Genomic DNA, 17650 nt, shown 5'->3' with positions numbered 1-17650 from the left:
GCAAAGACCAATGAGTACAGAAATATATATATATATATATATATATATATATATATAAATAAATTAAAATAAAAAAGGACTACAAATAAAACGTGTTCATTACCTTGATAAAGTGAACTACAAAGTCTAAGCTAATGGGTCACTCTGTAAGAGAATCAGCCCGGATCAATCATGAAGCAAAGTGCAAAAAAAAAAGGGTTATAGGTATTATATAATTACTATTTACCCAATACTGCACAGATGGCTTTGAAGAATGAATCACGTGAAGTAACAGTCAAAATACAAAAATAAAATAAAAATAAAAAAAAACAGAAAATAAATAAATAAATAAAGGCTTTCAATCAATTGTATTGAAAATACAATAATTTTCCATGTCTTTTATTATTTACTTTCGAAAGATTTACAATGAAAATCTCATATAGTTATATATCTATATCCATATATAAATAAGAAATGAATGTCAAAGGAAAATCTGAGCTTGTCATACAAACAGTTTTGACAGTGCCATAAATTTATATTTATTTTTATGTCATGTCATGTCATTTCATTTTATTTAATTGATTTATATATAGGAAATCATGCAAAAAATAATAATAAATAAAAAGAATAGCACAGATTTGTTTCAAAATTGAATAAAATAAAAATTCACATTTTGTCTTGTATCGTAAATCAATATAGTTTTATTTATTTTTATGATTATTTTTCTGATTAAAATTGTGACTTTTGGATTTGCTTCGATCTCTTCTATCTTGTTGAGATAGTTTTGTCTCTGTCTCAGTCTGTCTTTCTCAGTCTGTCAGTCTATTTGTTTCACAATCTGTCTTACCCATTTTGCCACTTTTGCAATGAACATTTTTGTCTATACTTAATTTTTTTTAACAATTCCTATAATCGCTATTGAACCTATAGAATACTCCTCTTATTATTACTATGCCTAACTAAAAATAAAAATAAAATAAAAGAAAATAATATCAATACAAACCATTACAAAAAAAAATTATAAAGAAAGAGAGAAACCAAAGTTTGGGCTACAATGTAACCAATCAAAACTCGTACCGCTTCCAAAATTTTATTTTCTCAGTTGATTTTGATTTGTCGCACAAGCCTATACTTTATAAACTCCCTTACGGGTATCAAAATCTACCAATAACATTCAGTAGCTTGTGTGACTTGTCGAATGGTGGCTTTTCAGAAAGCGAAAAAACAAAGTTTCGGTCCATATAAATTCTCGGTTTTCGGTATCTCATTGTTTTCCCCTCTTTTTTCAAAAAAAATTTAAAAGGTAAAAGGAGAAGAAAACACGTAGATATAATTCTTAATACTAAAAAAAACCTCTATGTAAATTTCTATTCTATTTCTTATAGAAAATGGGTAAGGAAAAGACTCACGTTAACGTCGTCGTTATTGGCCACGTCGATTCCGTAAGTATTCGCTGTTACTTGTTATGAAATATAAACAAAAAAACAAAAAAATTCTAAAATATCTTTCAATTCTTCAGGGCAAGTCCACCACCACCGGTCACTTGATCTACAAGTGCGGAGGTATTGACAAGCGTACCATCGAGAAGTTCGAGAAGGAAGCCGCTGAACTCGGTAAGGGTTCCTTCAAGTACGCCTGGGTTCTTGACAAGCTCAAGGCCGAGCGTGAACGTGGTATCACCATCGATATTGCTCTCTGGAAGTTCGAGACCCCCAAGTTCATGGTCACCGTCATTGATGCCCCCGGTCATCGTGATTTCATCAAGAACATGATCACTGGTACCTCCCAGGCCGATTGCGGTGTCCTCATCATTGCTGCCGGTACCGGTGAGTTCGAAGCTGGTATCTCCAAGGATGGTCAGACCCGTGAGCACGCTCTTCTTGCCTTCACCCTCGGTGTCCGCCAGTTGATCGTTGCCATCAACAAGATGGACACCACCAAGTGGTCTGAGGCCCGTTACAACGAAATCGTCAAGGAAGTTTCCTCCTTCATCAAGAAGATCGGTTTCAACCCCAAGTCCGTTCCCTTCGTCCCCATCTCCGGATGGCACGGAGACAACATGTTGGAGGAGTCCGTCAACATGGGTTGGTTCAAGGGATGGACCAAGGAGACCAAGGCTGGTGTCAAGTCTGGAAAGACTCTCCTCGAGGCCATCGACAACATCGACCCTCCCGTCCGTCCTTCCGACAAGCCCCTCCGTCTTCCCCTCCAGGATGTCTACAAGATCGGTGGTATCGGTACTGTTCCCGTCGGTCGTGTCGAGACTGGTGTCATCAAGGCTGGTATGATCGTCAACTTCGCCCCCGCTGGTGTTGTCACTGAAGTCAAGTCCGTCGAAATGCACCACGAACAGCTCGTTGAGGGTCTCCCCGGAGACAACGTCGGTTTCAACGTCAAGAACGTTTCCGTCAAGGATATCCGTCGTGGTAACGTCTGCTCTGACTCCAAGAACGACCCCGCCAAGGAGTCCGGTTCCTTCACTGCCCAGGTTATTGTCCTCAACCATCCCGGTCAGATCGGTGCTGGTTACTCCCCCGTTCTCGATTGCCACACTGCTCACATTGCCTGCAAGTTCGCTGAGCTCCTCGAGAAGATCGACCGTCGTTCCGGTAAGAAGATGGAAGATGCCCCCAAGTTCATCAAGTCCGGTGACTCCGCCATCGTCAAGATGGTTCCCTCCAAGCCCATGTGCGTCGAGGCCTACACTGACTACCCCCCTCTCGGTCGTTTCGCCGTCCGTGATATGCGTCAGACCGTTGCCGTCGGTGTCATCAAGGCCGTCGAGAAGGTCGACAAGGCCTCCAAGGTCACCAAGGCTGCTGCCAAGGCTGGCAAGAAATAAATCTCTTGAACCAACCAGAGCAATAGCAACTGTAACTGTGTAACAACAGTATCAGCAACAACAACAACAGCAACAACAACAGCAGCAACAACAACAACAAAATTAAATAATGCGGTTCTTTTTACCTTATTACCACAAACTTATTATTTGTTTATTATGCATTATTTTTTTTATGAAGCATATTTAAATGATAATAATAATGAATAAATTTTAAAAAATCGAGACTGTCCGCGACAGTTCTCATTTTTGTTACAATCAAACCAAAAGAAAGTCTTAAATACTTTTTGATGTGAATGTCTTGAATGCTATAGGCGTTGATTTTATAGAATCTTATTAGATTTATATATATAAATATATAAAACAAGAAAAAAAGAATCCTGAGTTGTCATGGTGATAGTTTACTTTTATTTTTCTTAAAAAACAATTTAAGCTATAAAAGCTATAAATTTCATTCCTTTTCCTGTAATTATTTAGATGTTTATAACTTTACAACCTTGCACATGAAGAGTTAAAACCTTTTCTTTTCTTTTTTATTTATAAAATACAAAATAGTTTACACATATTTTGCTTTGTTTATAATAAAGCATATACACATTTGTGTTGGTCAAAGGCGAACAGTTTGTGAAGAGAGTACACACTCACGCTCAAAAAACGTTTTTGACCCCGCGAAAAATGAAGAAAAAAAATCCAAAGAAAGACATTGTTCTCTCCTAATATTATTAAATCGAATCCAACATTCAAAACACAAATTCATCAGAAAACACTTTTGGTTCACATTAAAGAAAGCGATCCCTACAAATACGGATGCATCATGTACATGCAATTAGCAAATTATGGAGAAATCCAGTTTTCATTGGTAGTTGGCATGAGTCTGTCAACCTTCAAGTACATCATTAAGAATGGATGAGACAGGATCGCCAGAGCCAAGAAAAGACGGCTGGTATAGACTTTTGAGCGTGTCAATTGCACTGATGACCAATGGAAAGGTGTAGTATGGTCAAATGAATCACGATTCGCAGTGGAGGGTAACGATCGAGGAGCTTGGACGATTAGGAACGTTGGCAAAAGGTTTTAGGAAGAAAATATTATTGAAGGAACCAAGTGAAAGGGTAGCGTGATGATCTGGAGTTGTTTCTGGGCCGGTGGTTTTCGGGGCTTTGGTGTTCCTAGATGGTAGCGTAAACCAAGACCAATACATGAACACTTTGGTTCAGAACTTTTCCCCTTGGTATCAAAATCTTTTACGGGAACAGAATAGGCATTTTGTGTTCCAAGAAGACAACCCCAGCTGTCATACTGGGTCGTATTCGAGGTGGTGGGAAAGATTGCCATGAGGTCCGAGGATTTGACTACTGGCGAGTTCAAAGCCCGGATCTCAACTCCATAGAGTATCTCTGGTGGGCTCTCGAGAGACGCATGAGTGACAAGAGGGACAGTATAAATACCGTTAATGATTTGAAGGGTTCTAATTGAGGTTAAAGGAGGACATATCAAATATTAACTATTATTCGTGATGAGCAGTTGGATGTTGAATATATGCCATGATATCTCCCATAAATCTTTTGGGGTCAGAGGTACAAATGGTTTTGCCTATGACTGTACCAGGGTTTACAAAATATACTGGACACCAAGTGTTGTGTTAAATGAATTACAAGGTTTAGTTTTAAAAAGAGAGATATTGAATACAGTACATATGTAAGATAAAACAGAAAAAGAAAAGGAGCATTCATGCTTTTAGGTAGTGCAGCAGTGCAATAGGAAAGTATAATGTATTAGTACAAGAACTCGATAAGCAATACATATTATTGTCTTACTACAGTATTTAACCGCTTTTTGGTTTTAGTAACAGCAACAGGTCACAACCATATATATGATATGATATGATTTTACATGATGATCTGATAACAAACGTCTTTAAAAAAATAATCAATTAATTAAACTCTTTTCTTTTCGTTGTGTGCGCATATGTGCATGTATGTTCTACCGTAAATATATAAAGAGAAATGAACACACGCATTGTTCACTATTAAAATAAAATATGATCCCACAAAGATTGATCAATGTGAACAATGCTGATGATAATAGAGTAGGTGTCGTATGGCAAAATACTCACTTCTATATTTGTCGAATTCGTGTCGCTCAATTCAGAGTTTTGTATTTCAGCAGATTTGCTTTCTATTTTGAAATTGCCACAGAATTCTATTGAACTGCTACAAAATCTATGGAAATTTGAGTTGAATTTGCCACAGCACAACATCCACTCTAATCAAAAGCTTCCTAAAAAAAAAACCCCCTCAAGAGGGGACATTTTTAGGTTTTTTTGGCAGCGAAGACTTATTTATGATTGGACGACGTTTTGTTCGGCCCGGACAGCATAATTTATTGGCTTAACTGTCTTGCAATCGGAAATACGAAAAAAAAAGATACGGTTATTTCTTTATCAGATCTACTAAAAACGGGCTTTATTTTATAATTTTTCTTTTTCTTTTGGTTTGTCCACTACCTATTAAGAAATTACAATGAGAATAATCTATCAGTTTAGACCAAATGATCAAACTTGTGTATGATGTGTAATAAAGCTCGATAATGAAAGAAGTAGAAGATTTAGCCTTTGATTCTTCCCAACAAAAGGTATATTTGAAAACTAAAGATGTCTGCCTGTCTGTTCATTTTTTGTGACAAAGAAAAGAAGACTAAAGAAAAAAGCGGTGACTGAATACAAGACAAAGTTATCTATATAAAATCTCATAATGATAAATTTTATAAATGAAGGACAGGGAAAAAAAAGAAAGGGGGAAAAAAAGGAAATATATCTATTCTACAGATAAATATATATATATAAAAGCGACCCTTTTTCTTGTGTTCTGTTATTTTATTTCTACTTTATTACTACTATTAGTGTATATATATATATATACCTTTATAAAGAAACATAATTTGTTCATTCATAATGGTACAATCTAATTCAATCAAGAATGAAAAACGGATTGTTGGAATCGTGTTCAAAGCACTCTTGATCGACTTGCTCGCATTCACCATTATTCTTCCGCTCTTTCCACGACTATTGAACTACTACCAGCAAGAAGATCTCGCTCGTCAGGTAAGCCTAAATTAATAGAAATAGATATGTAGAGTAAAAGAAGAGGGGAATACCATTATTTCCTTTTGTTTCTCTATTGTATATGGGAGCAATATATGAAAAGAGGAGAGAGAGACTATATGTTTCGTATGAGCTCTTTAATTACATGGTCATAACTGCGCAAGAAGGAAACATGTTGATTTCTAATAATTATGTCCTTTGAATTCATTTTGATACTATGATTTCGATTATACCTATTATCATTATCATTATCATTATGATTGTTATTATTTTTATTTTTCTGAATACAAAAAATAAAAATATCAAAATATATATATATATTGTGTATAAAAGGGTACTCTGTTGGGTTGGGCACTTCAACTGTTGGAACAATACAAAGGTTTGGTGACAGTAGAATCTGTATCTGGTCAACGTGGAGACAAATGGGACACGGTTCTGCTGGGTGGACTGGTGGGATCTTTTTTCTCGTTTTTGCAGTTTATTGTATCTCCTTGGATCGGAAGAGCGAGTGATAAGCTGGGACGCCGTAAAGTACTCTTATGGACTATGGTAGGTATAGATTTAGGTATTTAAAAGAAAATAAACAATCAGGCCATTTCACTCACTCACTCACTAACTTTCTACAAAATAATAATTATAATTATAATTATCGAATCAAATAAATAAATAAATAAATAAATAATAGGTCGGTAATATTGCATCAACACTCGTCTGGTTATTTTCTCGTTCATTTTCAACCTTTTTGTTGGCTCGCTTAATTGGTGGTTTAAGCGAAGGAAATGTCCAATTGAGCATTGCAATTATCTCGGACATCACTCTTCCAGAAAGAAGATCCCGTAACTTGGTATGTAAGATGAAAATAACATGTACACATATATATATGTACACTTCTTTGGGATTCTTTTTATATGTATTTAAAAGAAAAAAAAATAAGCAACTTATATGTATCGATTTCAAAATGATAGGCATTGGTTGGAATTGCATTTGCAGTTGCCTTTACTTTTGGCCCTCCTCTTGGAGCCTGGTTTGCTTCAATTGATCTCGCCCAGGTTTATCCACACGCTGTAGAGTGGGGAATCTACCCTTACTCTATGCCAGCCCTGGTGGCCATGGTTCTGCTGGTCATCGAAACTTTATATCTGGCCAAATATTTACCTGAAACTCGCAATCAACAACAGCAACAGCAACAACAACAACAACAGCAGCAGCAGCAGCAGAAATCCACAGAATCTTCTGAAACCAAAGATAACACTACTACTACTACTTCTTTAAACTCTCAGGGTTCAGTAGAAACCCGATTGGCCAATCTCCGACGACTCAATACACTCCAGTGCTTGTTTAGTCTCTTGTTCTCAGGCATGGAATTTACCCTGGTGTTTCTGACCTTTGATGTCCTAGACTACAGTCACATGCAGCAAGGCAAGCTGTTGGGTACAATGGGAATTCTGTCTTCGCTGATCCAAGGTGGCTATGTCCGACGCAAGGTGCAGGTTATTGGAGAAAAGGCATTGGTGATCCAAGGCATGGTGGCTTGCGTGGCTGGACTTGTATGCCTGGCGATCACTGCTCTTCGCGTCCATCAAGCATGGCTTTACGGCGGAGTGTGTTTCCTTGCGTTTACGAGTGGCACGGTGGTGAACTGTCTGACCAGCTTGGCTAGTTTACAATGCGATGACGATCATGCAGAGAACGATCGGCTGACCAAAGGCCGTGCATTGGGTGAGTTCCGTAGCTTTGGCCAACTGGGACGTGCACTTGGACCAGTCTCTGCCTGTGGACTTTACTGGATGACCGGCCCAGTGTCCTGCTACACTGTTGGTGCTGTCGTCATGTCTATCATTGGTGCCATGACTGCATTATGGGCACCCATGCGCCGAATTAAATCTGATTAAAAAAAATGATTGTGATGATGATGGATTTCTTGTAATGATATACTGGTAGTAACAAAGAATCAAAAGAAAGTTCAGTTTACATGATATATGTTTACTATTACTATTACTAGAGCCATTCTGTATTGACATTTGTATGTAAATAAATTAATAAATTAATAAATTTGAAATTAGCTATTATATCCCTTGCAAACCAATAGTAATAATTAAAACCACCTTTTGATTTATACATGTATTGGCCAATGTAATATCTTTTAAAATAATAATAATAATCAAAAAATAATATAAGCACTCATTGTTATATATATATATATTTGGATTTTATTTAATGTGGACAATAATGATAATAATGATAATAATTATAAGAGTAATAGTAGTAATAGTAGTAATAGTAACAAGAAAAGGAAAGAATAATATATATATATATATAATAATAATAATATCAAATAAAATGAAAGGAAGTTATATTATTATCAGCATAATTATAAGAAGAGATCGTCTCTTTGGATGGCTTGGGTTGGATCCAATTCAAACTACAGATACTTAAATAAACTGTTTCATATATACATAAATAAATTAGAATCAGTCATTTTCTTCAATGTACAAGGGTTTCATTTTATAAAATATTCTTCTTTGATGAAAATCTTACGTAGTTACTGGGAACAATGCCTTCAGATCCATCATGTTTCTTGGCCCGCCACCAATTGCCAGAGCGATCGATGATTTCAAGTGATTCACCCTTCTCAAAGGACAATTCATTAGGGTCTTCTGGGCTGCCAGTATCTATTGAGCAATAATAATTTGTCAGATTTAAACAAAGACTTTCCTTCTAAAAGAAAAGGCTAACAGACTTACATCCATGGAGTGCCTTTGCTTGGCTAATTCCTTCGCGGCTGGGGGTAGGGGGAGCATTTCCGGAAGAGATGTTGCTTGTGACATTGCGATGGTTGTAAGAGTCATGGCCACCGGAAGGATGGTTTGGCAGAGCAGATTCCTTATATTCATGGGGGTGGACATTGGAGTTGTTTCCACCGTTTCCAAAGCGGTTCTGGATCATAGGCTTTCCACCGATTCCAGTGTTGTTCATGTGGCTAGTCTTGTTGACGATCCAAGAGTCTTCGTTTGAGGCCAACAAGAAGATCCAGAGGAACTATGAGGAGATTTGATGTAAGTTTAGGTGATATGTATATCTACTATAGACAACTACAAAATTCTGAGATTGTTTACTTACTTCCATGATAATCATAATGACAGCACCACCAGCACCAGCTCTGTTGCCTCTATTCCAGTCACTGTCCAAAAAGATTTGGATGAGACTGGTCATGTAGACAATACTGATAGTCAAGAAGACAAGGATCTAGAAAAGGACAGCATAGATAAGCAATTGATCGTATAAAGGTTAATACTTTATTTATATATATTTTAACAAATATTTCTTATTTATGCTTCTTTAATTGAATGACATACCATGTGGCGATTGTTAATAAAGCGCTTCATTCCCACTGCAGTCCAGACACCGATGATAAAGAATAGGTTGTAGATGATCATCCACCAACCGACACCGACAAATCCAGCAGCACAAGCACCGACAAAGGTAATCAGCCATCCAATCTAGATGATTAAGTTGGTCAGTTAGTTATATATTTTACTTGTAGCAATCTGGTGCTAATACTGATGACAATATACTTACAATAACCATGATACCTGTTACCAAGAACATTGGGTTTGTTATAGCAAACGAATCACCGTAATTGCTGCTCATCTTTGGTGTGTGTATGTGAGTAAGTGTGAATATAATATAAAGAGGTTATTTAAATATATAATATATATATATATAAAGCTGTAGATAAAGAATAGAAAGGCAAAATTGACAAGATGGAAAGAGAAGCAAGATGCAAAATCGAATGTCTTTTATATACAAAGCCAAGAAAAAGAGAGGGAGAGAACGAGTTTAGATTCACCTTTTTTTTGGATGACGGGGGTTTGAGGTGAATCTGCAAAAGCCTTTAATTTGATTGATCAATTTCACATTAAAAGACAAGCAAACAAATTCATGCGAATTTTGTCTGAAGAAGAATTTTTTTTTTTGCTTAGTCGTAAGATGACTTCACTACAGCTTCACAAACAAACACAAAGTGCAGAAGAAGAAAATACACACAGTTCAATTCAATTCAGCTCAATTTAACTCAACTCAATTAAACTCAATAGTAATTGTAGTAATGATCACCAAAAAAAAAGGCTGTACAAAATGAAACCTCTTTTATTTTTAATTTTTATATATAAATTTTATTTTAATTTTGTATAATAATATTATTATTGGGATTGTCATGGCAATGGTATTACTTGTCCTCATTTGGTTTAAATTAATTTATAGTATAAAGCGAATATTATGATAAGCAGACTCGAGTCAAACCAAGGAAAAAGCAAACAAGGATTTCCCCCTCTTCGTTATGTACAAAATAATTTCGATTTTGGTTTTTATATATTTTAATATTTTTGATTTTTTTTAAAAAAATCTAGAAGAAAAAATTGGCTTGTAAGATAGTAAACCCACAACCCTTTTTTTTTTAATAGAGAAAGAAAAAAAAAGTTAAAAAAAAAGAAGAAGAATTAAACCCATGCTTTTCTTAACCCACACCTAAGGGCAGGAGATGAGGAGAGATAGAAGAGGTGGGAACAGGCTAGAATAGCGAGAGACCATGAACCGATTAACGGTACTAAGAGAGCAGAAATATAAAAATAAGTTTGCAAGTCCAATACAGATAGATAGACACAAGAACAAACAAGCCAAGTAAGGCTTTGGTGTTTGGTGTTATAGATTATTTCTATTGTTGAGCAATAGAAACATCGCTTTCCCGGTTCTTTTTTTTTACCTTGTTGAAGCCAATATCACTGGCGTACTCGCGGAAGCACTGACGGCAAATGTTGATGTTGTACTTGCGGATCAAACCAGCACGGTGAGCGCAGACACGGCTAAGAAGCGCATATATTATAATTTAAATATAAATATAAAATATATATAAAGAAAATTCAGAATATTATTAATATACAATTTTTTTTATTGAACAATTTCATATATACACAATGTATTCTATTCAATTCAATCATATTCTATTCAATTCTATAAAATATGTCTATGTACATTTCACATATATTTTATATAAAGCAAAATTCAAGGTACATATAATTTCTTGTGAGTAGCTCTTTGATTTATTTTGCTCTTTCTCTTTCTTTCTTTTCAACGTCTTTCTCTTAGTCTCTGTCTCTCTCTTACTCTTTCATTCTTTTATAAAAATGCCCTTAATTTTTTTAAAATCCACAAGTATAAGCCACCGAGAACGAGAAAAGAAAGGTTGTAGAAAGAACGAAAAAAACCAAGCCACCCACTCCAAAATTTTATGGTACAGACAGAGACAAGCAGACGTACCACTGACGAGATCCCTTGCCGTTCGAGCGGGGGTGAGCGTTCCAGACGTTAGCGTGGGCCATCTTGTAAGTTGATTTTTTTAACAAAAAAAAGAAGGAAGAAGAGAGGGGGTTGGTCTTGAGACGAACGAAGAAAGAAAGAGAGAGAGAAATGGAATGGTTGGGGGGAGGCGAAGCCTAGAGAGGGGGTGCCAAACAATAGCCGTTTCGGCCTCCGGCAGTGTGTCCGAAAATTTTTATTTTGGTGATGTCACAGAAATAAGTAAAAGCCACTCTCATTCTCTTATGAGCCCAAATTTCAACTGTACCGGAATACGCACCTGTCCGATCCGAACTTTTAGTATCATTCCTTTTTTCTTTTTCTTTCTGGTATTCTATATATGGTGTTTACGGAGTTAGAAACCCAAATGGCAAAGAAAAAAAGAAAAGAAAAACTTCAGACCTTGTATCTTACTGTAAAGCCAAACTTGACGTGTGAGCACAATAAATAAATAGATAAAGAGCATGCTTTCAATCCTCACATTCCAGAAATATAGTGCAATCTGTCATATTATGGGATACAAGATGTGGTCAAATTAGTTGGAGAAATCTAGCAGTTAGATTATGGCAGTCGCAAAGTCCTAATCTATAAACCCAATTGAGCATGTCTTTGAATACTTTCAAGATAAAATAGATACTATAGAGAATGCCCAACATTTCAAGCCATGTATTATTCAGAAACTGGAGTAACTCGGTTCATAAGTCCTATATGCTCTTGTGGCAAGGATATATAATAGAATCAAAAAGGTGATCAAAGTTCCCATTTTTGAGATACTAACCCAATAACAATTCCGAATACCACAAGAATAATCCAAGTTGAACGGTATATCAACCAGAATTCAATATTAGATAGTTTAAAGACTTTATTTACTTCTTTTGCCAATTATAATATTTGAACGTATTATACCTTTGGTCTTGTTGTTAGCCGTTCATTATAGGGTGTTTCATCAGTTTTCAATGCTTGACTTTCTTATTATTTTTTTAAATGACCGTTTTATTTTATATTTAATTTAATTAATCTCAATATTAAAAGATCAAGAATCAAAGACTATTAAATCCCCCTTTTATTATTTGTAAGAAAAAGTAAAGGAGTAAATAAAAAGTGTGTGCGTGTATTGAGAATGTTGATAGTTGTAATTATATATATATATCACAATAGATAATACACTGTCAAAATTGACTTTCTTTGTATTGCTTATTGGGGAAATTATATGCCCAAATGCTGGGCATTTAAGATATTAAAATGTGCTCTGTATAGAATCTTTTAGCTCGAGTTCAAAATTGACTTTAACCGTTGACAAAACCAATATCTGAAGAATATCTTTTGCCCTACTCATTCAGAGAACTTTAATAAATCTCAGCCTGTCACAGCTCCATACAAACAAAAAAAAATTGAAGAATATGAAATCGCAATTATTGCGGAAGATAAAAAGTATTCTCTACTTTAAACTTGATTTGAAAAATAAAATATATTGTATATCAAATAAAGAAAGCTCTTGTAAAGAAGTATTAAAGTTTTGAACTTCATAATTCTTCCTCTCAATGTATTCATGCGCTTCATCTCTTATCTCATTGTCCTTTATATACAATGTATATTCAAAAGGAAATGATCTACTCTTATTTTGCTATTTTCTTTTGTCATTTATTCCCGTCATTTTATTCCGACAAAAACTCCGCTATAATTTGTTTTAGGTAATTTCTCGGATTACATTTTGTTCATCTTTAATCTCTTTGCCTGATCTTAAGTAGAGTGAATATCTATAATAAAAACCTCCTATTACATACGGTTGGCAATTTGTAAAGAAGAGATTGTCTATTATACTTGCTGTAAATGGATGGTGTAAGCTTAATATCTCAGAAAAAATATTTGGATTTTTTTCAGTATTTATAAAAATGGGTAATTTTATGTAATCGCCGATTAAATATGGAATAAATAAGAAGGGATAAGTGAAATCTCTAAAAAGAATAATGGTTTCTTCTATCCTTTACCTCTACTTCTTCCTCTCTTCATTTACTTGTTTATCAATGACATTATACTTCCTGATTACCATTTGACTATTGATATATTTAAAGCCTTATACCCAAAATACACAACTTACATGATCCAATCAAAAAATGATAGGATGAAGATAAGATAAAGGTTATTTGGATGGTCTCGAGTCCTTGGGTAGAATAGGTTTTGAACAAGCCAAAATCTCCCCCCAAAAAAATAAATGAGAAAAATTTAAAAGCTTGTATTCGTTTCTACACTTATAGTTGCTTTTAGATATGAAGGTGTGCTTGTGTGTGCTTGTGTGTGGGCGCGCACTTGGGTAGTAAATTTGTCCCCTTAAATTTATATTAACCCCAGAAGCTGAACACCCAGCTGCTCATGTAAAAAACCCTTTCTTATTTATTTTGATATTTATTTATTTATTTTTACTCGCTAATACATGAATGGATAAAGGTAACACATTCTAATAAACAGCCACATTCATGTGAACTTCCGTTTAAGGTAATCAATATGTGTGTACACTTACCAACCAACACAGACATATATATATTGCTCTGTTTTCTTGTGTAGTGTAGTGTAGTGCAGTACAGTACAGTACAGTACAGTGCAGGGCAGGGCAGTATGATATGATACGGCGTAGTTTGTGACTCGAAAAAGAGCAACAATATTAACCAGCTGCTTTCAAGAGAAAGGTAGTCTGTTTATCATACAGCATCTAAATATACATTAATTGTAATTGTTAACCCTTTGTATTTTTGTATTTGTGATTAATGTTCAACTTTACAGCAGCTGTCTGGCTGACTGGCTGACTGCTTACTTGTTTGATTGTATACATGTATTTTTATACTTTACAACAATTGAAACATACAATGCGTATTTAGATATGTACACCCTAAAGGCGCACAAAAAGGGATCTTCCTTTCGATAATAATTTATTTATATTTCTATATATATATATATATATACATATACATATCTCCTCTGTAAATACATTCTATTTTTAAAAGAGAAAAAAAGCAAAATCAAGCACTGCTTTTATATAAATTATATATATATATATAAAATAAAAGGGAAAAGAGGAAATGCTAGTAAATACAATACAACCCCCCAAAAAAAACACTACTCATTTACTACTACAAAAAATAATTATAGAGGAAATACAAAAAAAAAATTAATAAAAATTAATAATTTATTTATTTATTTATTTATTTTTCAATTTTTGGTTTTTTTTTTTTTGCTTTCTTTTAATACATTGACTTTATTTTTTTTTGCTGTCATAAACAAACAAAAAAATCAAAACAAAAACAACAACAACAGAAAGAAAGAAAGGAAGGAAGAAGTCTTTTGGGCTTTTGTGAATACCCAAAATCATTGATAGCTATCTCCGATAGCAGCACAGGTTTGGCCAAACGATGTACATTACTGATGAAGAAGGTGTTGTGAAGAAATTCGCTTGCTTAACATGCATAAAGGTACCCTGTGATGATGAAGAACAAGCAAACCAATATTCTAATAAGCTCTCGTCTTTTGTTTGATTCTTTCTCGTTTAATACATGAATATCATTTCATTCATTCGTTCGTTCGTTCGTTCGTTCGTTCGTTCTTTGGTTGGTTGGTCGCTTGGTCGCTTTCAGGGTCATCGCTCCTCAGGTTGTCTTCATGCTGATCGTGAACTAATTGAAATCAAAAAGAAAGGCAGACCAGTCTCACAATGCGCTGAATGTAGAGAACTAAGAAAGACAAAACAGATGCACATCAAGTGTATCTGTACTACACGAAAGTCCCAATGTAAGAAGAAGAAAGAGAAGAAAGAGAAGAAGAAAACTGCTTCTTTTCTTCAATCTTTTTATACTTATATTTATATATAATAAATAAATACATAAATAGCAAAGCTTGCTTGCTTGCTTACTTACTTACTTGTAATTAAGTATACCTGACATTTCTAACCCTTATTCTTCTCCATAGCCATTCAACCACCCCTGTCTAGCTATCCTTCTTTATCAGGTACAGGATACCCTAGTGGAAAAGGTAGGTTCTAATACAAACAAAGGATTGACAATAATCTCTCTCTCTCTCTCTTTATCTATCTATCTATATAAATATATAATTATATATAATTATATATACATCTACCTCTATACCTACCTCTCTAAATATATCTTACCCTGTGTGTGTACATTACACCTATCTGTATATGTAAATCTAATTTAAAAGCCTTGTCTGTGTAGATCTCCTGTCGTCGTGTACCCACTGTGACCGCTCTTTACCCTTTTGCATTTGTAACCCACCAGGTCAGAATCAGACCCGTGACTTTTACATGTCCTCGAGTAGTTCAGACGGCACTGTCACTCCACCCTGCGATCGTCATGCTTCTCCTATCCCACTCGACAATCCCGACCAATTTACTTTTCGAAAAGACGCAGCGTCAGCTGGCCTGCCGCAGAGTCGTCGCCACTTCGCAATTCCAATCCACGATCCACTGGACGATCTGGACAGCGACACCCCGATCTACAAACCTGAGGACCATCAACTGACAACAGTAAACTGCACAGATGTCCTGGGCGAACTGTCGCATACCAGTTCAGAAGACTTGATGAATAAAATCTACAGTCGATTTACGCACCATAACCACGACCACGACCACAACCATAACCATGACCATGACCATGACCACAGCCACAGTTATAACCACGGCAATGTCAATGGCAATGGCAATGGTCATAATCACAAAATTCATCATTTAAAACCATGTAGCTGTGGTGATGATTGTAGGTGTGCGACATGTAAACCACATCCAGGAAGTACAGCTCTAAACCGCCCGGCTGCGGTCATGGATCAAGACGGAGTAATGTTGTGTGGCTGTGGGTGTCAGAAGAGTCTTTCAAATTGCTCAGATTGTTTCCAAGATATGTGCGAAGGTAAGATTAATTATTAACTTTTTCTTCTTCTTCTTAAATAAATAAATGAATAAATATGTCTATATCTTGTCTATATCTATATCTATTTGCATTTGCATTCCTATTTCTTCTTTTATTTTCTTTATATTTATAATAATTATATATCTGTATTAAATTATATCTTGTCTCTGTGTATTTGTCTGTGTCTGTCTGTAGAATACCTCTTGAGTCACCCACATCCTTAATAAGAGTACCCATTAAAAAAAAGTTGATTTGGATTAAGCAGCATGTTTTAATATCTGGTTTTAATATTATTATATATGTATGTACATGTACATGTGCATGTATATGCGTATGTATACGTCTATATGTATAGGTATATGTATATGTATATGTATATGTATATGTATACGTATATGCATATGTATATTATGTTTATGTATATAAACATACACAAACAAGCCTAAAAGTAACGTTTTTGACAAGAAAGAATTCTATGTTGTCTTAATCTTAATCTTATTATTCATCATGTACTGTCCTTTCCAACAAGCAGATCAGCTTCAATATCATCTGTCACTAGATTTTTATAGCTGTAGACCTTGACACAACCATCTACACATATTACAACACAACAAATAATGATCAGCTAATTGAAACAATCGCACTTGCACAAAAGAATAATAGTAATAGTAATAATTAGATATATGAAACATTCAACGACTTTACCATCACCACTTGAGAAAATCAAAGGACGGTATGGGTGAAATATTACATCACGGACCTCAACATCTTTTTAAAGCAGATACAGATACAAATCAGTCTTTTCTTTTCTTTTATATATCTTGTGCACAAATGCGATTTACCTTCATGATCTTTTAGAATAGCTGTCAACTGACCATGGAACATGTTGAATACAAAGATCTGGCCGTAGATTGTAGGTGCCAAAAGATATCGCCCATTAGAAGTAACCTTGACTAACCATGAATTGGCGTGGTAACTTTTATATGGAATTATTATTATTGTATTGCAATAAGCTTTATATATATATGTGTGTTTGATTGTGCGGGTGTACTTACTCTTCGTGCTTGTACTTCTTAATCTGTTCCAATACAAATTTACCTCCTGTTTCGGTTGGATAGATCAACTTGTGAAGAGTAGCCGAATTGGGTAATGAAGCTTATACATCAAAGAAAAAAAAAGTATAAAATTGTTAGTTGCTTTAGATTTTATACATTTGTTTTGTATACATGTCTTGTAACGATTGCTTTAAAAAATAACTTACAGACACCCTCGCTGACATCACACATTTCTGCACCTCGGCTGATAAACCATGCATAACCCATGTCTTCATTTTCATCACAACTCACCACATCAATCATCTCTTCTGCGTCGTCTTCATTCTTTCTTGCCGATTCAAAGGCAGCTGCATCAAGCCATTTTACAAATTTACCACAATCACAATAAGATGAGTACATGTCCTCGAAT

The 17650-nt window shown here is 35.1% G+C and overlaps 7 protein-coding genes across 7 annotated transcripts; 4 read left to right on the top strand and 3 right to left on the bottom strand.

The window, feature by feature from the left end:
- Positions 1-1367: 1367 nt before the first annotated feature.
- On the top strand, positions 1368-2821 carry PHYBLDRAFT_116135 (hypothetical protein; the record flags this gene model as incomplete). The annotated part of the gene is made up of 2 exons (XM_018428502.1): positions 1368-1421; positions 1499-2821. The coding sequence occupies 2 exons, from the start codon at positions 1368-1370 to the stop codon at positions 2819-2821; spliced, it is 1377 nt and encodes a 458-aa protein (XP_018287507.1).
- Positions 2822-3324: 503 nt separating this feature from the next.
- PHYBLDRAFT_188256 (hypothetical protein) lies at positions 3325-5027 on the top strand (the record flags this gene model as incomplete). The annotated part of the gene is made up of 3 exons (XM_018439472.1): positions 3325-3706; positions 4394-4516; positions 4874-5027. The coding sequence occupies exons 1-3, from the start codon at positions 3633-3635 to the stop codon at positions 5025-5027; spliced, it is 351 nt and encodes a 116-aa protein (XP_018287506.1). The 5' UTR covers positions 3325-3632.
- Positions 5028-5750: 723 nt separating this feature from the next.
- Positions 5751-7989, top strand: PHYBLDRAFT_126873 (hypothetical protein). Its single transcript, XM_018429132.1, has 4 exons — positions 5751-5921; positions 6255-6470; positions 6607-6765; positions 6887-7989. Exons 1-4 carry the CDS (start codon positions 5772-5774, stop codon positions 7811-7813), a joined length of 1452 nt encoding a protein of 483 aa, XP_018287505.1. The 5' UTR covers positions 5751-5771; the 3' UTR covers positions 7814-7989.
- Positions 7990-8292: 303 nt separating this feature from the next.
- Positions 8293-9572, bottom strand: PHYBLDRAFT_149251 (hypothetical protein; the record flags this gene model as incomplete). The annotated part of the gene is made up of 6 exons (XM_018432244.1): positions 8293-8343; positions 8460-8593; positions 8666-8960; positions 9042-9167; positions 9278-9421; positions 9501-9572. 6 exons carry the CDS (start codon positions 9570-9572, stop codon positions 8293-8295), a joined length of 822 nt encoding a protein of 273 aa, XP_018287504.1.
- A 699-nt stretch (positions 9573-10271) lies between these two features.
- On the bottom strand, positions 10272-11346 carry PHYBLDRAFT_39395 (hypothetical protein). Its single transcript, XM_018440121.1, has 3 exons — positions 11238-11346; positions 10684-10783; positions 10272-10527 (listed from the first exon to the last, which is right to left on the bottom strand). Exons 1-3 carry the CDS (start codon positions 11297-11299, stop codon positions 10519-10521), a joined length of 171 nt encoding a protein of 56 aa, XP_018287503.1. The 5' UTR covers positions 11300-11346; the 3' UTR covers positions 10272-10518.
- A 3168-nt stretch (positions 11347-14514) lies between these two features.
- On the top strand, positions 14515-16445 carry PHYBLDRAFT_182738 (copper fist DNA-binding transcription factor). Its single transcript, XM_018438666.1, has 5 exons — positions 14515-14740; positions 14903-15056; positions 15234-15272; positions 15560-16186; positions 16382-16445. Exons 1-5 carry the CDS (start codon positions 14681-14683, stop codon positions 16408-16410), a joined length of 909 nt encoding a protein of 302 aa, XP_018287502.1. The 5' UTR covers positions 14515-14680; the 3' UTR covers positions 16411-16445.
- On the bottom strand, positions 16446-17531 carry PHYBLDRAFT_159766 (hypothetical protein). Its single transcript, XM_018434057.1, has 5 exons — positions 17448-17531; positions 17242-17341; positions 17029-17162; positions 16892-16954; positions 16446-16777 (listed from the first exon to the last, which is right to left on the bottom strand). The coding sequence occupies exons 1-5, from the start codon at positions 17506-17508 to the stop codon at positions 16692-16694; spliced, it is 444 nt and encodes a 147-aa protein (XP_018287501.1). The 5' UTR covers positions 17509-17531; the 3' UTR covers positions 16446-16691.
- Between the last annotated feature and the right edge of the window lie 119 nt (positions 17532-17650).

The sequence above is a fragment of the Phycomyces blakesleeanus genome (genome assembly GCF_001638985.1).
Source record: "Phycomyces blakesleeanus NRRL 1555(-) unplaced genomic scaffold PHYBLscaffold_21, whole genome shotgun sequence".
NCBI lineage: Eukaryota > Fungi > Mucoromycota > Mucoromycetes > Mucorales > Phycomycetaceae > Phycomyces > Phycomyces blakesleeanus.
Note: the sequence above shows the minus strand (reverse complement) of the source record. Positions and strands in the feature narration are given on the sequence as shown.